Source organism: Salvelinus sp. IW2-2015, linkage group LG4q.2, assembly GCF_002910315.2.
Source record: "Salvelinus sp. IW2-2015 linkage group LG4q.2, ASM291031v2, whole genome shotgun sequence".
NCBI classification, from domain to species: Eukaryota; Metazoa; Chordata; class Actinopteri; order Salmoniformes; family Salmonidae; genus Salvelinus; species Salvelinus sp. IW2-2015.
This window is the reverse complement of record NC_036843.1, coordinates 4,196,789-4,218,957: the sequence shown is the minus strand read 5'-3', so window position 1 is coordinate 4,218,957 and position 22,169 is coordinate 4,196,789. Positions and strand designations below refer to the sequence as shown.

General features: G+C 46.7%; 1 protein-coding gene across 1 annotated transcript in view; it reads left to right on the top strand.

Annotated features, from left to right (window-relative positions):
- The window catches only part of LOC111963157 (AT-rich interactive domain-containing protein 1B-like), a 251,145-nt gene that overhangs the window by 135,872 nt on the left and 93,104 nt on the right, over positions 1–22,169 (top strand). The window contains 1 exon segment of the mRNA XM_070443334.1: positions 12,073–12,334. Within this exon segment, the coding sequence (XP_070299435.1) occupies positions 12,073–12,334 (262 nt within the window).

The window sequence follows — 22,169 nt, the reverse complement described above, 5'->3', positions numbered from 1 at the left end:
GCCTTACGGTTATGGGCGGAGCAGTTGCCGTACCAGGCGGTGATACAGCCCYCAACGTTATATATTGAAGCAACATCTCAGGACATCAGTCAGGAAGTTAAAGCTTGGTTGCAAATGGGTCTTCCAAATGGACAATGACCCCAAGCATACTTCCAAAGTTGTGGCAAAACAAAGTCAAGGTATTGGAGTGGCCAACACAAAGCCCTGACCTCAATGCTATAGAAAAGGTGTGGGCAGAACTCAAAAAGCGTGTGCGAGCAAGAAGGCCTACAAACCTGACTTAGTTACACCAGCTCTGTCAGGAGAAGTGGCCCAAAATTCACCCAACTTATTGTGGGAAGCTTGTGGAAGTCTACCCGAAACGTTTGACCCAAGTTAAASAATTAAGGCAATGCTACCAAATACTATTTGAGTGTATGTAAACTTCTGACCCACTGGGAATGTGATGAAATAAATAAAAGCTGAAATAAATCATTCTCTCTACTATTATTCTGACATTTCACATTCTTAAAATAAAGTGGTGATCCTAACTGACCTAAGACAGGGAATTTTTACTAGGATTAAATGTCAGGTATTGTGAAAAATTGAGTTTAAATGTATTTGGCTAAGGTGTATGTAAACTTCCGACTTCAACTGTAGATGGGAGAGAAAAAATATAAATGTAATAAATTTTGCAGCCAGGCTGTAACACAATAAAATGTGGAATACTGTAAGTCAAGGGGTATTAATACTTTCTGAAGTCACTGTATATGTGTTTAATATACTATTCAGATAAGAAACGGTCTGATCACAGAACATTCAATAGAATTCTAGAAAAATACCACCGGTCACTAAAACTATTCTGATTTCAGATGACCAAACCTTTCAAAATAACAAAGACTCAATATGCTATTTTTTTRCCGTTGTTGTAAATGGCAGTTGTTCGGGAAAAAGCATATAAGATACACATTTTCACAGGTGTTTTTTCTTAACTGTTTACCATTTGATTAATGGGGTGCTATAGCATGTCGTATCATTTGAAAGGGCAGTTTCTCAGCTTTCAAAATATGTATCATGTTTTTATATATGGTTTGATTCCAGCAAATTATGCTCATTAATGTATGCAGAGGRKATAGTCTCAGTAAATTCAGGAGTACCAAAACTCTCCTACCAATTATGCAACAATGCCAATATGGCGATTTACAGTCGCTGGTGTTCTAAAGCCTAGTGTTTCCTTTCCCCTTTAATGAAGGAAAGGAATGCGGTGGGCTGGAGGCTGCACTCTCTCACACTCCCTCTTTCCTTCTCCTCTCGCCCCCTCTTCTTCTTACGTCAACAGAATCYCCACAAATGAGATATTTCCTCAAGAGGGAAGGCTGGGGAGCAAGGTCTTCCTCTGTTTGTCTGTCTCTCAAACGCAATGGAAGGCTCTGGGGTGTTTTCTCTCTTTCGTATCTCTGTCACTCTCTCTCTTTCGCTCTGTATTTTCTCAACTTGAGTTTTAGGCTGGAGGGAACCCGTGGTGAATTGTTCTAATGAAAGAGACAGAGGAGGGGAGAGAGAGTAGGAAAGAGAGGAGAGGAGGGGAGAGGGCAAGGGCATCCTTGACTGCTGAAAAGAAACAGCGAGAAATTGGGTAGAAAAACAAGAAAGACTAGTTGGAAATGAAAACAAAACATCTCCAATTAAGGGAAACTTTAGTTTCCTGGTCATGGACATTCAGTCACAGTCTCTGTTGTGAAGGGATGATGAATTACCCTCGCTTGTCCCTTTGATGCTAAACTCCTGCAGTTTCTACCACCTACATAGTCTTCCTCTCAATTCTCTACATGCGTGCATATCTGCCTGTCCGTCTGTGCCGGTGTACGGCACAATATGTGTGTGTGTGTGCGCGTGCGTGAGTGGGAGTGGATGCATGTGTGTGTGTGTGTGTATAACACAGCAAGCTTGATGTAGAGAGCATCACCCTGTCTGTGCTTAGAGACAAGGAGCCAATAGATATTTGGAGCCAGCCAGGCCTAACTATCTGTATTTATGATGATATGCAGGCAGGTCACAATGTGATATCTCTCACCAATCCACCAATCGTGTATCGATCGGCTTGGTCTGCGGCCAAGTAGCGCTGATGGACGACCGAGGCAGCCACTCTGACAGCAAGCATGTCCAATCACACCAGTTGGGGATGAGTTTGCATCGCACCAATCAAATCAGCCGCCCTAATTTTTATCACTGTCATTTTGACAGTGATGCATAACGCAGAGAGAGAGTTGCCAGCCAGGGAATGAGGGGAGCTCTGAGGCAGAGGAAAGAGTGAACGGAGGGGGTGGTGTAGAAAAGTAAAGCCCCCGAAAACAAGTGGAAAGATCTTAAGTTTTCCTCCCTGGCCTAGCCGTGTGAACGCTGTTTCCAGTCTGCTGCCTCTCTCTCTCTGTATCTCTCTGTCTGTCTCTCTCTCTCTCTCTCTAGCGTCTCATCTTCAAACAGCTTTTTTATTTGTTTTTACGCATACTCTTTATTTTACCTTCCTGTCTCTGCCTTGTCTTGCCTTGCTAAACGCTAATAGATTGCATCCTTTCTCTAGAGGTTAAATCGGAACAAATCAAAACTCTCATCCTTTCGTGTGTGTTTTTTCTTCCATCCTTCCCTTTTTTTCTTTCTTTCTTTCTATTTTCCCCCCTCCTCTATCAAGTTGAAGTGAATGGCGCATCATTGTGCCTTTCATCTCAGAAAGGCGATTGAGTGCGGCCAACAACCACAGAAGGTAATGTTGTCTAGTATTGAACTGCATAGAGCTGAGGAAATACAAAGGCTGGGGGAGGAAAGCTGAGGCAGTGCACAAAGGAAGAGTGCTACAGGAGGGATCTAACCTTGTCTGGCTCTGATGTTCCTCTTTCTACTTTGTACTGTAACACTGCCAGCCTTACCCATTACTGGCACCAAGCCTGTCTGTAACTCAGTCTCTATTTTCCTCTCTCACTCAGGAGAGATACATATGGGCCAATCGGAAGTTCAAACAGTAACAAAGCGTTCACCCTGCCACTTGTTTATATGGACTTTGTTTACAAACATTGGAGTAAAACAAGCTTACATTTGGGGCTCTGATGGGGTATGAACGTTGAACTAAGCTCATGAAGCATTTAGAAGTCTAATACTTCAAGAATCAATGGCTATACAGTTATAATTCATTAATTAACAGTCTAAAAATGTATATAGAAACTGCAGATTGCCCCTGCAAAGTATCTGGAGAAAGTCTGTGCATAGTACTGTAATAAGGGCTCAGAACGCGTGCTAGTTGGTTGGTAGGGAGAGATATTGAAAAACAAAAGACACCGAGGACGAGGGCATGTGAAATTTGAGCAAACTCGGACTGGACTGTAGAATAGTATTATAGAGCACTAGGTTAAGGTGTGAAGTCTGCCCCACCTCTCTTACCTCACCCCCTTTCCCTCCTCCCTCCCCCTCCATCCCCAGTTGGTCCTGTCGGTGTGCCAGGGTCGGGTGATTACCGGCACTCTCTCCCAATTATGGGCTGATTATTTCGGTGTGCTCTAATTGACTGGGGAGATATGCAAATGGATGTCATTTGGGATGATAAAGGCTCCACGGTGCAGGATGCACTGCATTATTTAGCCGTGTGGCTGCTATGTGCGGCGGGCGGGCTGGGAAGCAGCGGCACGGCGTGAAGGATTTGGCGGATGCTTTAATTGCCGAGGAGAGAGAGGTTAAGCTGAATGAGCAGTTGAATTAGAAACGAGGAATTTGGCAGTTTTAATTATTTCTTTATTTGATGTTCCCCCTTTCGCTTTCAGTTCTTTCTCCCTCTCTGGAGTGAGAGAAGGGGGTGGGGGTGGGGGGGTATGGCAGAGCTGAATACCATACATAAAAACATCAGTAGATGCAATAAGTGTAAAGCAAATAGGTGCGTAGGGGTGGGGTGAAGGGGTGGAGGGGAGTGTGAGTGGTCTGCTTGTGCATTAAACCAGTTAAGAACCTTTGTGGTTAATAAAAAACATTTCAACAGCTCAGACAATAATGGCCTGCCTGGCCTGTCGACTCTCATGAAGCCGCCCACTTTTAAATGGAAGACTGGTGCATTTAAATAAAAACGGTTTGGCGGTATACAAATGACCCAGCCGCGATAAGACTGCAGGGTGGGTTGTGTGGTGGCAGCCTCGACCTCGATATACAGTAGGGTACAAACATTTATCCAGCGAATTAAAGGTTGAAGCTGTGGAGGGGTACTTTATCGTAAGTCATTATTCAGAGAGACAGTGAAGCAGTGCGCTAAGTGAATAGGGCCGGCGTGTGTTAAGCACTCGTCCTGCTCGGCCCGGCTCTATCGGACTCTGTCGTATTATCAGGGGGAATCATAGTGAAACGCAACACTAATCCATTGGTTTGGAGACAAGCGCCACCAGATTTGGGCCTCTTTGCAGGCTGACGTGTAATAGGGCTTCAAACGGGTCCTCCAAACAGACTCTTCATATCTCCACAATACTGAGGCTTAGCATAGTTATCACTCTGCAAGCTGCCTATCGGCCCAACCACAAATAACACTAATGGGCTAGTTTTAGCATTAGTGCTCTCACACACACCAGACTGGAAACTCAGACCAGGCGGTAGGCTGTCTGGCAGCCGTATGAGCCTGAGGATGGTAGATTTGCTCAGGGCATGTGTATGGACAGTACAACAAGGAGACATTGGCTTCTAGGGGTATGGTGTATGTCTTTAGATGTATGTATTTAGAAGTGAGAGAACAAGGGTTAGAAACCTCATTATGTTAACTACTAGTATCTAAAGAGGACATGTGTTTTTTGCCTGTGTGTTGGTGTTGAACATCTAGACCAGATATTCCCAAACTGGGGTATGTGTACCCCCAGGGGTACGCACAATGCCGTCTGGGGTACGTCAAATAAAAATGTGATTCACATTTTTTACATTTTTTAATATATATTTTTTTCTCATTTTCAAGCAGTACATTTATATTTTCCAACGGGGCTATACATTTGTGTGAGTTTTCTTTACTGACCATAATGTTCACTGGTCTGACCGCTTGCATGATGACGAGTTTCTCACACGACTGGCCTATCTGGGTGATGTTTTTTCTCGCCTGAATGATCTGAATCTAGGATTACAGGAACTCTCCGCAACTATATTCAATGTGCGGGACAAAATTGAGGCTATGATTAAGAAGTTGGAGCTCTTTTCTGTCCGCTTTAACAAGGACAACACACAGGTCTTTCCATCATTGTATGATTTTTTTGTGTGCAAATGAASTCAAGRTTACAGACAATGTCAAATGTGATGTAGCGAAGCACCTGAGTGAGCTGGGTGCGCAATTACGCAGGTACTTTCCCGAATTCTATGCGTTACAGCTGGATGAGTCAACAGACTTGGCGGGCCTGGCACAGCTCCTGTTATGTTTATAGGGGGTCAATTAAGGAAGACATCCTCTTCTGAAAACCACTTCAAACCAGGACAACATGAGAGGATATTTTTAAAGTACTGGACAGCTTTGTGATAATATGTGTTGGTATCTGTACTGATGGCGCAAAAGCCATGACAGGGAGACATAGTGGAGTGGTAATGCGCGTGCAAGCAGTTGCTTCCGACACCACTTGGGTACACTGCAGCATCCACCGAGAGGCTCTTGCTGCCAACGGAATGCCTGACAGCTTGAAATACGTTTTGGACACTACAGTGAACATGGTTAACTTTGTTAAAGCAAGGCCCCTGAACTCTTGTGTATTTTCTGCATTATGCACTGATATGGGCAGCGACCATGTAACGCTTTTACAACATACAGAAGTGTGCTGGTTATCAAGGGGAAAAGTATCGACACGTTCTTTTGAATTGAGAGACAAGCTTAAAGTTTTCTTTACTGACCATAATGTTCACTGGTCTGACCGCTTGCATGATGACGAGTTTCTCACACGACTGGCCTATCTGGGTGATGTTTTTTCTCGCCTGAATGATCTGAATCTAGGATTACAGGAACTCTCCGCAACTATATTCAATGTGCGGGACAAAATTGAGGCTATGATTAAGAAGTTGGAGCTCTTTTCTGTCCGCTTTAACAAGGACAACACACAGGTCTTTCCATCATTGTATGATTTTTTTGTGTGCAAATGAACTCAAGCTTACAGACAATGTCAAATGTGATGTAGCGAAGCACCTGAGTGAGCTGGGTGCGCAATTACGCAGGTACTTTCCCGAAACGGACACAAACAACTGCCCTGCCTCCAGTCGACTTAACGATATCTGAACAAGAGAGCCTCATCGAAAACGGTTCTGTGAAAGCGGTTCTGTGAATAAAAAAAAAAAATTGAAGCCACTACCAGATTTCTGGATAGGGCTGCGCTCAGAGTATCCTGCCTTGGTAAATCGCGCTGTTAAGACACTGATGCCATTTGCAACCACGTACCTATTTGAGAGTGGATTCTCGGCCCTCACTAGCATGAAAACTAAATACAGGCACAGACTGTGTGTGGAAAATGATTTAAGACTGAGACTCTCTCCAATACAACTCAACAAAAAATCTCACTCATTATTATGTTTAATAAATGTATCATATAGTGTGTGTGTGGCAGGCTTACAATAATGGCAAAAAACAACATTTGAGAGTGCGCTGACCCTGGTGCTAAAGAAGGGTAGGCAGCTGGAGGTTGAATGTTTGAAGGGGTACAGGACTATAAAAAGTGTGGGAACCACTGATCTAGACAGTTTTTGTTATAATGCTGTGGTAGTATTATCATGTGATTGCCTGTGCTTTGTGCAGCCATTGTAGTGGAATAAAAAAGCACATATTGCTTTCTCACACTGTGTCTCTGCTGCAACTTTAGAGGCCCTGAAAAGTTTGTTCTCTCTCCGCTTTTGTTTGAGACAGCAAAGAGAAAAAACACATGCTTGAACATAAAATAAATGTGATTTTGAAACATAGTAATGTCCCTCAGATTGGCTCCAATAGTCCGGATGTGGTTGGCAAGACAACCATCTGTAAAACACAGCCATGTCCCTCAGATCCTAGTACCTGATATGTTCTGGAGATATAGACAGGGACAGGAGTTCCTGACCAGATTACTAGTGAATTCTGAGTTCTGCTCTTGGTCGACTTGGTTGAATCGCTGGTGTTATACACAGACACATCTCTGAGATGTTCCAGAGAAGAGGGCTTGGGCTGCATGGGTGGTCGTCATGACACCCAGCCAGCTATGGAGATGTGAGGTGGAGTATGACTTCCCATCAATGCCAACCTCGAGGCCACGACACAATAGACAACAGGCTCTGGGACATTGAGGAGTGAGGACAGTGAAATGACTGTTGTCTGGCCCATAAGGATCAGAGAGTTGTCTGAGCAAAGAGTTCTGTCAATCAGCAGCATGCCCAGGTGTTTTGGAGCCTGTGGCATACCAGGCAAGTCCCCTCAGATCATTCAAATGAATCATCATCATTTCCACCACAATCACCAGCATCATCACCATCATCACCATCATCAGCATCACCATCATCAGCGTCATCATCAGCATCACCACAGCCACCATCATCATTATCATTATCACCACATCCATCAACACCATCATCAGCATCATCATCATCACCCTCATCACCACAGCCACCACCAGCATCATCACCATCATCAGCAACATCACCACAACCACCGCCATCATCATCATTATCACCATCATCCTCATCATCACCACAACCACCACCATCATCAGCATCATCGTCATCACCTCAACCACCGCCATCATCATCATCATCACCACCATCATCACCATCATCGTCATCACTACAACCACTGCCATCATCATCATCACCATCATCACCATCATCAGCATCATCGTCATCACCACAACCACCACCATCATCATCACCATCATCAGCATCATCAGCATCATCGTCATCACCACAACCACCATCATCAGCATCATCATCATCACCATCATCACCACAACCATCAGCATCATCACCATTATCATCTCTCTCTCACTTGCCCAGCTTGTTTCCATCCCATGCAAACACATGTACACATCTCTCTCCCTAGCCTGTCTGAGCCTATGCCAGAGCTGTACTGTGTAGCTGGGAGTGTTATCATTTCGTTAGTCTCCCTCCGTCTCTGCATGTGGTATTTAACAGCACCTTGAGAAGGGTATTACAGTGAGCTCTCTACATGGGGCATCCCATTACCCTCCACTCCCCCACTCCCTCCCTGACACACAACCGTTCAGAAGATCATTTGCATGGCATTTCAACTCAGGGTTTGGGGATGGAAAAACATCTTACGTGTAATAGCATTTCCACTTAAATCCCACCGCTCCGTAGAAAGAGGCAGCAGCAGCGCAGCAGTCCGAAGGCAGTCACGAGGACTGTGGGTCCATGTGTGAGAGAGAGAGTCCCCCGTGGGCTCACAACAGACAGCTATTCAACCTAATTACAGCTGTCATCATTCTATTTACTCAGAGAAAGAGAGGAATAAGCCTTCTATACTGTACGAGTCCACTAAATCAGTTTTATATACCAGTGGGTACAGTGGTTGAGGCTTTGATAGCAACATCATGGGTAATTAACATTGGGATCTTTGCATTTTAAATGTAACTTTTCCCCTCCATTAGAGCTTCCCTTCTTATGTCACTACAGGCACTTTGAATATCAGCGTTGAACCTTCTCACGCCCTGTGTTAGGATGTCTCACCAACTGGAACCCTCCACCATCCCACACCCTCCTAGCCCACCAGCCTCCCTGTCTTCCCCGCTGCTGTGGCTCTGTGACTGGGCTGAGTAAGCAAGCCTGTCTGGCCTGGTGGCAGGGTGTTGGCAGGAGGGTGGCAGGGGGACACTGGGGATGGCAGCTGTAGTGGCAGGGGGTGGCTGGTGTGTCCAACAGCAAGGTGACACGCTGGACAGCACTGCCCCAAGAGCCTCTAACCAGAGTTGACAACACCAGCCCTGCATGGCCCCAGCCCTCTGCTCCGGTCCCAGCTAGCTACAGTCTCTGACCTAGCCCTAGCAGCAACTACAGTCCCAGCCTCTGCCCTACTACCAGTCCCAGCACTACCCTACCACTTTTGTTAGCGCTTGTGAGAAAGCCTCCCCTGCCCAATACAGCCATGCTGGTTCACCCTGCTTCAGGCTTGAGAAAGCAGTTTGAATGTGTGCCTTGCAGTATTGTGTGTGAGGAAGTGTGCGGGTCAGTGCTCTCTCTCTTCCTCTGGTCCACAGACAGGAAGCTATGGTGTGTTACCTGACTCCTCCCTGTCTAGACAGTGTGACCAGAGAAACCTGGCTTGCCCACTCTGCCTGTCCCTTCCCTTCCCAGCAGCAATCATTAATACACATCTGTGCCCAATCAGGGGGGACATCCAGGGGATCAGTGGGAAGCAGGCAAGACCCACTGCTTACTGAATGACAGGGGGATTTCTCCCACTCAGTCAGAGCATGTTAGTCTGGTGGTATGTGCGTGTTTGTACTGTGTGTGTTGCCTCGGCTGTCCCCTCAGTGCCCCTGCCTGTCTGAGTCTGACAGGCTGACAGCCTCTGAGAGGGAGAGAGAGATGCCAACACCCCAGAGGTGAAGGGTCACAAAAGACTGCATCTCTAACGTAGTGTGAAACATCTAGATAGGGGGTCATTACGTGGGGGTCTGGCCATCTCAAAATAAGTGGTTATTATCACCTCAATATTTTCTTATTATTACAATTACATGCTTCAGAAGCACATTAAGTAATACAAGATGCCAACTGGGAGTAGTTGACAGCTATTTGGAGACTCAATGCACAGAGCAATTTGTAGCAGAGAGGCAATAAATTGGATTTGGGCCACTTTGGAATGGGCCCCAGCTAGCTTGTTGGGTATTTGGACGGGTGCTGGCTGGGCTGGCTGTTCGCTGCTGTAAATATCACTGTGGAGAGTGTGGAGGAGTAAGCAGCATCTGGGCTTCTTCACTGTTCATCTGTGGAAGAAGCTGGTCTTATGGGCTCTCAGTCAGATCACTGTTTAGATGTGGTCAACCAGGAGTCTAATCCAAACCGGTCAGTCCTCAAATCGTCCAAATTAATTATATGCTTTTCTGCCCAACGGTTATTGGAGAACTGGCGACAAGCGAGTAATGTAATTATTCACAGTGCTTTCCCTTTTTTAATTGGCTCTGAGGCTAACAATCAGGTGGATGTCACACTAGATTCACCTGTTTAGAAATACGTCACCATGGTTTCCCTCTTTGCAGGACCCCACTGTGTCATATGGCACGCACTTGCGGTGACCTGTGACTGCCTCCTCAGAATAACAGCTCTGCTTATTGGTTGAGACAGCCTCTGACATCATCCAGCTCAGTGGTAGAGAGAGAGAGAGAGAGAGAAGCAGAGATGAGAGAGAGAGAGAGAGAGAGAGAGAGAGAGAGAGAGAGAGAGAGAGAGGAGAGAGAGAGAGAGGAGAGAGAGAGAGAGAGGAGAGAGAGAGAGAGAGAGAGAGAGAGAGAGAGAGAGAGAGAGAGAGAGAGAGAAGAGAGAGAGAGAGAGAGAGAGAGAGAGAGAGAGAGAGAGAGAGAGAGAGAGATAGAAGAGAGAAGAGAGAAGAACACCCTGTGTGTGCTGGGCTGATGATGCCATGTGACAGACTGAGACAGCCTGGCCGGGCATATCGGTCGGGTGGGCAGCCACGGAGGCATGACGAAAATAGAAGCCTGTGCCACCACAGAGGACTAGTTCACGTTTGTCACCAGGAAATCTGCTTATTGGTGCTCATTTTTGAAGCAATGTTATACATACTGACAATATGCCACAATGCTTTAGTAAACAAATGCTTCAATCACCATGTTCTGCTTTAGTAAACAATTGATCACAAAATACATACCATACTTGTGAAAGAACCACACTAGTTTGGTTCATCTTCAGCTGGTACCATTAAAACAATATTTTCACTATGGCCATTTTAGGAGACACGTGAGAGGTGGCTGTAGTAAGTGTAGGTTAAAGGTCGTGGAGGTAGCTGGGGAGAGATCCTGTGGGGCCTGACTGACTGACGGTGGTGGGTGGATAGACAGACAGACATGTAGCTCGCTACAGCGTGTGGCGTGTGGTCCACGTACCGCATCAGCCACCAGGGGTGTCGGTGGTGGACCTCCCTCAGTGCAGCTGCAGCTGGAGAGATGTGGTCATGTGTGTTGAAGAGGCAGACATCACACACACACACACACACACACATACACACACGCACGCATACACACACGCACAAATACAGACACGCACACACACACACAACACCTGGACCATCTACCTCCCTCCCGCTCTCTCTCCCTTCACCCTCCTCTTTTATCAGACTATAGTTCAGCAGTTTGTCAGCATTAATAGGGGATTCCCTGGAAAAGATTCAGATGGGGGAATACCCTCAGCCAGTCAGTACCCTCCCTCCCTCCTGCTCCTCCCTCTTCTTTCTCTCCCCACAGGGGATGTGTGTAACAGGAACTCACCCTGAGTACTGGCCCATCATACACATCACATAGAACAGACTGTCTGACCTACACCATCAAGGCACTACTGCTCTGTTTCACAATGTTTTGCATGTGAAGAGCCAATGTCGTGCTTGTTCAAATACACAGAGTATATCAATCATCAGGAACACCTTCCTAATATTGGCTTTCACCCCCGCCATCAGAACAGCCTCGTCGGGGCAGGGGCTCTACAAGAGTTCCACGGGGATGCTGGCCCAACTTGGCACCAAACCGGTGCGCCTGGCACTTACTACCATACCCCGTTCAAAGGCACTTAAATCTTTTGTCTTGCCCATTCACCCTCTGAATGGCACGCATACACACTCCATGTCTCAATTGTCTCAAAAATCCTCCTTTAACCTGTCTCCCCTTCATCTACGCTGATTGAAGTGGATTTAACAGGTGACATCAATAATGGGTCATAGCTTTCACCTGGATTCACCTGGTCAGTCTGTCATGGAAAGATCAGGTGTCCTTAATGTTTTGTACACTGTCTATGACCTACAGTGTAGGTCATAGACAGGGGTTGGACAAAATACATCACAGCATTGAATAAGATTTGCTCATCATTGTACTCACCTACCCTCTCCTCTGTCTCTCTCTGTTCCAGGACCTGTCTGGCTCCATAGACGACCTCCCTACAGGGACGGACGCTGGTCACAGTTCAGCCGTCAGTGCTACAGGCTCCACCAGTAGCCAGGGGGAGCAGAGTAACCCGTCCCAGTCACCCTTCTCACCCCACGCATCACCCCACCTGTCTGGCCGAGGCAGCGGCCCATCGCCCTCTCCTGTTGGCTCCCCCGTGGGCTCTAACCAATCACGCTCCGGCTCTGGCCCAATCTCCCCAGTTAGTGGCCCAACCACAGCACAAGGTAAGCCTACAGGGTTACTAAGGCAAATAATGTCACAAAAAGAATCCCTGAACATCATACTGGTGATTAACCGTCTGTTCAAATATCCTGTTCAGGTATTATGACACCCTGCAGGAAATTGATCAGAATAATGTTCTTTAGAAGTGGCCATTTCAAGCTGACCCATTTAGCTGATCAATGTAGTTTCCTTGGTCCCCTTTCTATTGGAAATCATTTGTCATTTATCTTAATTTTGAAAAACATTTTAGATGCACAGATACAGATGGTTGCTGTTGGCTTCTGTGTTCTTCTGCCAAAATAAGACAATAGCAGATGTCTGTGTGAGGATTCTGGGCTGTGTCCCCCTAGAGGAATAGCAGAGCGTTAGTTTAGATAAACAGTGAGGTAATGAATGGGAGTGTGTCGGACAGGCCTTGGACAGGCCAGAGTGACACAAGGCTATGAGATGTGGACGTGACCCTGTCTGCCTGCCCTCCCCGCCCCTCCTCGTCTAACCACAGCCTCCGCTGCTCTTCCTGATTGAGGCCTGACCGGCACGTCTGCGGCTCTCAGGCCTGTCAATCACGCTGACGAGGCGGGACAAATGCGTGAGCTCCTGAGGCAGGCGGGTTGTTCCGGGCGGACTGAGCTTGTGCAGGAGTGATTGACACTAATGAAAAAGCAGGACAGCCGCTCCCGAGGCGGACGGCAGGAAATGCCGAGAAATCCGGAGTGAGATGGCGAGACGGGAGGTGGATCTCATCGGCGGGACAGGTGTGATTAATACAGCATCAATAAATATTCTCCCATCATGCGAAAACACATCCTCATAGAGACAGGATCTTAGTCTGCTAACAGCTGCTAGGGTTTACCTATTGTAGCTCATAATAATGGCCGGAACGGAGCAAATGGAATGGCATCAAACACCTGGAAACCATGGAAACCATATGTCTGATACCACTGATTCCGCTCCAGTCATTACCACAAGCCTGTTCTCCCCAATTAAGGTCCTACCAACCTCTTGTGGTTTATACTCTCACTTCTAATGAGAAATACCAACACCAGACATAATACTGTGTATGCGAGGGAGAAACACTGAGTACTAATGTTGTTGTGATAGGAAGAATTGATGACTTTCTCCTTACTAGCAGGTCCTAGTTGTGTGATTTCTCTTACCTGCAACCTGCCTCCTCTCTAAACATACCAATAAAAGACATCTGCCTCTGTGCAGAATGTGGCTGACTGGCTGTCCCTAGCCCTTGGTTCATGGGTCACTCTTCCATACCAGTAACCTGGAGGTGCAGAGTAGCATGGTCCAGTCTGTGGAATTGTCACTGGTCAGGTCTGCTCTACTGCACGCCACTGCGCTTTGACCGTGATGTGACCGGGGCTGTGGTTTATCGCCCTCAGACGGCGGCTGTCAGGTCTGCCTCGGTTACCGGGACAATGCACATGTCACATGGTCGAGCGCTCACGGGACACTTGTCACCCCTGACAATGGTCAGAGAGGAGAGCAATTTCACAGTGTCAGCCTTTCATCTGTCTGTCACACACACTATATACACCTTCACACACACTCACTAACACACACACTGACTGACAGTGCACATGCAGCACATGCCAAATAAATGCACATGCTCGCACAAACACACTTACACGGGCAATATGCATGCACACAGACGCTACACATTCATTTCGCACAGACACACACACTATAATCTCAGTGATAGACAGTACAGACAGAGAGAATGGTGTGTACGTCGCCTTAGAGACAATCACGCCTACAGAAGGACATATTGATCTTGGAGTCGTAGAACGCCTCTGGTTCCCCTGGCTTCACGCTTTTCATTTCTCCTCCTCTCCTCTCCGGCCCTCTCTCTCTCCCCCTCTCTCTCCCCCTGCAGTTTCTCAGTCTCCATGAAGCAAAATAGAATAGACTGTAAAATTATCTTGGGTTTCCTGGCATTTGGATTCTCCTCGAGCCAGGAGGAGGCACACACAGCAAATTGATTTTCCTGTTGCGCTAGATTTGTGACAGTCATAGCAGAAATCACATTGCTCAGCACCAATGTCTCTAAACCAATTCGGAGCACCCCGCATTTTTCGGCTTCGGGGGACGCAAACGGCATTACTCTCATCTGTATGCCAGGCGGAATGGGATGCGCGTTGAGGAAATCCATCAGTCGCTCTGAGCGCACTCAGTACGCTGTGAAGGATGAGGAGAAGGAGAGACTGTGGGGCTTTGCGAGACACCCAGCGTCTCGTCACTGAACAATATCTCTGCACCTCTGTCCACTGCTGGTTATCAAAGCCTCTCTCTCTCACAGTCTCTAGTCAAACATCGCAGTAGGGATGTAACTAGTGATCCCTCATCCCCTCTCTCTATGATTCTGTTCACTTTGATGCTTGTATGTTCTGTTGTTCAGGGGTGGTGACAGACAGTGTGTCCACCCCATTGACAGACAGTCTTAGGGCGACACAGCCTTTCTCCTTGTTGTCTCTCTGATCATCATGGTGATGTAACCCTGTGTGTGTACGGGCCTCAGGGACCAACTGATGAGACTACCCTTTGACCTCTAAGACTGTACTGTGCAATGCAGGAAATCTAAAACTTGTATTTTAAAAAGGCATTGTAAGAGGTTTACAAAGGCCTCGTAAGTTTGTAATTTTCACTTTGAAATTTAGACTTGATATTCCCTTACGAAAAATGTATCAACCCCTACAAAATGTCCACTATTTTCCTGCTATGGCAAACTATCTCAAATTAACAAACTACATCTTTAGTAGGAGAGTGACATTCTTTTAGGGATATTTGTGTGTGTGTGATGATGTTTTTGTCACATACACCAGATACAGGGTCAGCCATAGTAGTACGGCGCCCCTGGAGCAAATGCTGGTTAAGTGCCTTGTTCAAGGACACACCGACAGATTTTTTCACCTTGTCGGCTCGGTTATTCAAACCTGCGACCTTTTGATTACAGGCCCAACGCTCTAACCGCTAGGCTTCCTTCCACCTTAGTAAGTGTGTGGTTGTATATGAAAGCTGCAGTAGATCCACTCACTGTTGTATTACTACTAATGGACATCCTCACTCCCTGATGACCCAACACGGCCACTGCTTGAGCTGCCCGCCGTAGAAAATCAAACGCCTGTCTCCCTTTCTCTTATTCTCCTCCAAGGTCCATCAAGGTCCATCTAGCATTGCCACAGCCCCACTCAATCCCTCTCCTCCCCCAGCCCCCCCCAGCTCCTTCTCTCACCAGCTCCTCCTCCCATTCTCTTCCAGCACTCTCCTATCCCCCTCACCTCGGTCCCAGCCCTCCTCTCCCCAGCCGCCTCCTCCCTAGCTCTCTCCTCAGCTTTCCTCCCCTAGCCCTCCTATCCCCAGCTTCCTTCTTCCCCAGCCCTCCTCCTCTCCCAGCCCTCTCTCTCCCCAGCACCTCATCTCCAGCCCCTTCCTACCCTCACCCCTCCTCCCACTCTCTCTCCCCAGCCTCCTCTCCCCAGCCTCCTCTCTCCCCAGCTCTTCTCTGCCCCAGCCTCTACTCTCTCACCTCCTCTCTCCCAGTCTCTCTGCTTCCCAGCCATCCTCCTCCCACCACCTATCCTCTTCCCTCAGCTTCCTCTCCCCCGCCTCTCTCCCCAGCCCTCCTCTTCCCCACTCACTCCAGCGCCTCTCTCCCGCCTCATCCTTTTCCAGTCTCCTCCTCCCCAGCTCCTCCTCTCCAGCCTCTCCTCTCCCAGCCCTCCTCTCTCCCAGCCTCTCCTCGTCCCCAGCCTCCTCCACCGCCTCTCCTCTTCCCGCAGCCTCTCCTCTCCCAGCCTACTCCTACCCACCTCTCTTCCCACCTCTCCCAGCTCTCATCTCCCAGCTCCTCTCTCCCCAGCCTCCTCCTCCCCAGCCTCCTCCTCCCCAGCTCCTCTCCCCCAGCCTCCTCCTCGTCAACCTTCCTCCCCCAGCCCTCCTCCTCTTCCAGCCCTCCTCTCCCCCAGCCTCTTCTCCCCAGCCCTCTTCTCTCCCCAGCTCTCCTCCCCAGCCCTCCTCCCCAGCATCTCCATTCTCTCAGCCTCCCTCCACCCAGTCCTCCTCCTCCCAAGTCCTCCTCTCCCAAGCCTCCTCCTGCCCAAGACCCTCCTCCTCCGCCTCTCCCTCGTCACCAGCCTCCTCCTCTCCAGTCCTCCTCTCCTCACAGTCCTCTCTCTCTCCCCAGCCTCCTCTCCAGCCCTCCTAACTCCCCAGCCTCCTCTCCCCAGACGCGTTCTTCCCAGCCCTCCTCCTCCTCGCCCTTCCTACTCATCCCCACTCGCTCTCTCGGCTCTCAGCTCCCTCCCCCAGCCTCTCTACCAAGCCCGCCTCCTCCCCCACGCCTTCCTCCTCCAACCGCTCTCCCTCAGCTCGCTCCCTCCCCCAGCCCGCATCCTCCACTGTCTTTTCTTCTAAAGACTTGATTGAAGATTCTGAGAGCAGCTTGAGAGTTAAGCTGTTTATTCATGTGCCTGTTGAAGTCTTCCAGGAGCTTAGAAAGGACTTTCGAAGGTCAGTGGGCGAATCACGGCGGAGAGGAGAAGCAGTAGGATTGAGGGTGGAAGGAGGAGGAAGTAGTAAACAGACACTGTCAGTCTGGGTGGGTATAGCCCCAACACACAACCGCCCTTTCTCCTTCATCAGTTTCCTCCAATGCATCCAATAGCCAGCCACGATTGCTTTACAGATAAAGCATGGTGCTTAGGATAGGGGGGTGTACTATGGATTTAGAAGTAGCACGAAGACACAAGCTGGTAGACTGGGATTGTCTGAGTCTGAAAATCAAAAATCTAAATATTGAACCATGTAGACAGATGCATAAATGTAGCATCTGTACATAAAACTGATGTATTTGATTATATCATCATAGTCAGGTTTATTGTGTCGTTTGTTACTAATATTGTGATAACAGTATCCATGAAAGAGTAAACAAGCAAAATATTGCAGACAGCTATGAACACAATATGAGCAGAAGACATATGGACATAACGGCTATTAGACTGTGACAATGTTAGTATAAGAAAACAACAAGATAGGTTAGACCTTAAAGTTATCGCGCGTTGGCTGCAAGCGTCTAGTGAAGTGATGTATAATCGTAGTCATCCGACACTGGCCGATTTTACATTAGTGTTGGATGCAGAGAGTGCTATTTTTGCAGGCGCTATGGGTCCCCGAGTCTGTAGCCTAGCATACAGGAACGTCCAACCATACAACAGATATAATTGCCGTTAATAATCATTGGTCAGGTACGGAGCAAATCAGTAGAAGCATTGAACCGACAGTCCTTCAACTAAATTGACACTATCTTCTCTATTACCGACTGTGCCTTGTCTAATTTACACTTTCTCTTCTCCGTCGTGGCTTGCACGTGGCGGTCAGCTTAATTCATTTCTCGAGATCAACTTGGCACTGACAAGGGCCCAACTTTTTACAAGGGAAGGCCCTTGGCGATCCTGAGTATGGTCAAAAGTATCACTTGCTCGTCAGTACAAAAGCAGTGAATAATGCATACTTTGAGGGAGCTACTATTGGAAATATGGAGAGGAACGCACTCCACAAGTTTCTAAAACCTTTGGATATAACGTTTTCGATAGGTTTCAAATATTCAATGAGGTTAAAATCAGGGAACTCATTTAAATGCTAACTGCTAAAAACATTACAAGCGGACAGTTCACATGCAGTAATGACCTAGAGGGCGTTGCTTCGTACTCTGGTTCCAGGAGACCGTTGTAAATAATTACTAACAAAAAAAATCCGAGGTTCTGCCGGGTCCTAAAGGCCTACGTGAGATACTCTTTGGGCTATGGACACTCTAAATTGTGAGCTAACAAACATTACAGTCCTTGAGAGCGACCGTCCAACCCAGAGTGAGAGGAGTGACACGTTGGAGAAGAAATGGAGTGTAATACGCTTGATCTGAGGTCGATAACGCTAGTCTGCCTAGGGATCGGACATCCAATTTTGCCGTTTTCGCCAGAAGCGCCCAGAAAGGAACCGGGCGATTGCCTTCGTTCGATAAAAGCTCTTCTCGTTATACCTTTTGAAAGGAGCGGCTTACTTTATCTCTGGCTCTTTGATTTTATTTCTGATAATGTTACGATCCATCGTAAGTGATCTGTTTTTTCAATATACCCACAGCCAAGTCTCATTACCGCCGAAATACTTCACCAGTAATAGAGGTTCCAAGTGGGAAGAGCGTTTCCCCCGCCAGCAAACTTTCCATTACGTCTCTACAGGGAGCGTAACAAAAGCGTTTGCCTGTAGCCTCCAGGTGGAAAAATTCATTGACTTAATGCTCATTGAGACATAAAACATCATTATTTGACTCGCGTTCACTGGTTACTAGACCCCCGCCAAACGAGAACAACAACAAATGAGCGAAAGTACGGAAAAAAGTTAGCCATGGATGAGTTGTATGATGCCGAGCTTAAAACTATACGTTGATGACGTGCGAAGACTAGACGTTCATCGACGTGGAGTTCGATGTCACATTTATGCCGTCTTAAGTATGATAGCGTAGCGTATGTCAAGTGATGCGTGGTGCGCCGGAGGATAGTTAGCTTGTGTGTCGTAAGCTTGCACTATAAGGATCTTACAGCTTTTCAGCCAAGAACCGCAGAACAGGTCGCTCGCTGACATCACAGGCTTTTCCCTACTCCAATTTTCCTCCTGTAGAGCCAGTGCAAGCCTAGATTCCTGAAGCACAATCAAAAGTAATATTAGTTAGCTCTATCACGCAGAAAGGTCTATCCGTGTGTGTGTGTTGTGTGTGCCTTTAATTGTTGAGTCTTGCCGCTCCTACTCCCTGTCATCAATAAATACAACACTCAGGATGTTCCAAAGTCGGTATGTACCTCGACCCGTGAACCATTTCTTGCCCTTGCGGAATCGCGCACAACATCAAAGGTCTTAAAAAATAATTTGTGCATACTCTCCATGAAAAAATGCAGAGAAGGATAAATACTGCCACTAGTCTGACCTATTGACCATCTAGTCGAAATGAGCTGTTCTTATGTAAGCAAAGTACAGTTCAAAGTGGCATTCTAGATAGGTTTGAGAAAATACTTCTTTCAAGACAAAAAAAGTATTAGTTACAGAGAGAAATCCCTGTATTCAAGGGGCTTAGCAATCGCAACCTCCGAACAGAAGCCTCGCATTTTGGACGATTTTGGGGACAAAGTACCTTGCCGGGGAAGGAAAATATTTGAAAAGTTTTATTGGGTTTTAAAGTGTGTAGATATTAAAAAAACGCAATTGAACCCAAGCTTTTGTCTATTTCTAATGTAGGACAAGTTTCTTGTTAATAATATTCAAAAGGAATTACATTAATTTTTATTTTACTCAGTAACCACTTCAAAACACTTGGCTCTATTTTAGATATCTTCTTTCCTTTCCTCTTCACAAGTTAGATGTGGTTTCCAAACAAGCCAGTTTATTTCTTCTCAATTCTTAGTGATTGACATCACTGTACCATATATTTATTCACCCACGAACTTCGTTACTTTAAATTAACTGTGTGTGAAGCATGGGTGCGTTAATTGGCTGCGTATTACGGTGTTTCCCGTGGTTGTCCTAGACACTTAGAACAGCTAGTGTCCCGTGAGAGTCGGTAGAGTATGAGTGTGTAAATTGCTCCGTGCTGTCTTAGAAGAGAAGGGAGGAAGAGATGGGATAGCAAGCCACCATTGTGCCCGACGATTGACAGACTATTTAATTGTTTTCTGGAGCACTTGGATGCCCCCCCCAACATCATTCCTTTCTTGCCAGTAAAATACAATTCATCCTTGTTGTGGAAAAAGCCTCCACATCACGTCTTATTCAAGCTACCCACATGCTATAGTGCTTTCGGTTACACAAGCAACATGTGAACAAACACCTATGTTGCCAAGTCCATTAATGCAAGTATGCTGTTTGGAGAAGCAGAGGGATGGAGGGATTTAAGTAAGCTGCTGAATTTAACATGGTTACTCTCTGCACGGAGCACGCTGAGGAGAGCTGAAGGAGAAAAGCTCCTCGATCGTTGAATTATTAATCAGACTCGTCTTACAAGATGCACTGCCATAGCTTTTACTTCTGTTTGTTTATTCTCAATTGAATTATCAATGCTCATTAAAATTAATTGAGAGAGGAGAAGAGAATAGAGGAAGAGAAAGAGGAGATGAATGAGAGGAAAGGATACGGTGAAAGAAGGGAGAAGAAAGAGGAAGGAGAGAGAGAAAAGGAAGAGCGAGAGGAAAGGAAAGAAGGATAAGAGAGGAAAGGAGAGGAGAAGACAGAAGAAGGTAGAGGAGATGAGAAGAGAGAAAGAGAGGAGTTTCTAGTAACTAATCATCTGCCCTTTTCTTCTATCCTTTTCCTCACTCTCAACTATCTCCACCTATGAAACTCTCCCTCCTTCTCCTTTCTCACCTCTTGTCATTTCTCCCCCTAAGGCGTTGTCCCCCCTCTCCTCTCTCTCCATCTCTCTCTCTCTCTTCTCTCATTCTCTTCTTCTTCTCGCCTCTCTCTCTCTTCTCTCCTCTGTATCTACATAGCATATGGAGAGGTGCATGGAGGATAGAGGTGCTACTCTATCCATGCCTCACCCACTGCCTCCATACAACACCACCACTCCAACGTCAAGAATGATGTAAATGTAGCCTCATGTAGCCCCTCCACGACTGCAGCACGACCTCCTGGCTGGGAGAGGATATGGGCACCGAGGGAAAGTGTACACGTTGAGAGGTTTGTCTCGGTCACTTGGATGTTAACGTCTCTAACTCCCTCGTGCGACAACCAAAAAAAGTCCTCTCCGAAAACAGTGCTGATTTTAGTGTATAGACCAACAAAGCCTGAGCCTGTCTCCTCTTTTCCATATTCCCCTAGCCCTCTGAGCCGGGGACATGAACTCTTCAGAGCCTCCTCTTAGTTTACTCCCTCGTTTCCTCTTGCTGGCTGGTGTGTTGTTTGAGGCTTCAGCTGCTGGATGGGTGAGCGTGAAAGATGATTTCTCGTAACACCCTAATTGTTATTGTATGTGTTAGGTGTCGCATTAGGTCTCCCCCGGAACATAGGTGACAACCTCGCTATCGATTTCTCTCTTCATAAGTGGCTGCAGGAGCAATCTGTGTGGTGTGTTTGTGTGTGTGTGTTTAGTGTGTGTGTGGTGTGTGTGGTGTGTGTGTGTGTGTGTGTGTGTGTGTGTGGTGTGTGTGTGTGTGTGTGTGTTTGTGGTGTGTGTGTGTGTGTGTGTGTGTGTGTTGTGTTGTGTATGTGTGTGTGTGTGTTGTGTGGTTTCTGTATTCTGTGATATGTAAGGTGTTTAATGGGTGTATGTTGGCAAGCGGGTGGATGAAATTTGTTATGCAGTTTGACAAAGTATTACGTGACTTAATTGGTTTGTTTAACGTGGAAGTGATTGCACTCCGTCATGTAATGTACCGCTGTACAAGTGGGACATTCATTTGTCTCTATGTATTCTCATCTCTCTTCACATCAGCACAGAAAAATCGGTCTCTACATAGGGCTCATGTACATGAACAAAATTATAACATATTTTTATATAAATATACAAATGTAAAATGTAAAATTGTTGGTGCATTTATCACAGGTCACAGAAATCTACATCACTAAAAAGCTTATTTCAAAAATGTTGTGCACATAGTTTGTTAACATTCGTGTTGGCTAACATTTTCTTTGCAAGATTCAACAATCCTGAAGGAGGGGTGAATATCAAAACTGAATTAATAACACGGATTATACAACAGGTGCACCTTGTGCTGTGGAAATAATGGCCACTTATCAAATGTGCAGTTTTTTCACACACAACAATGCAACAGTAATTGAGGGAGC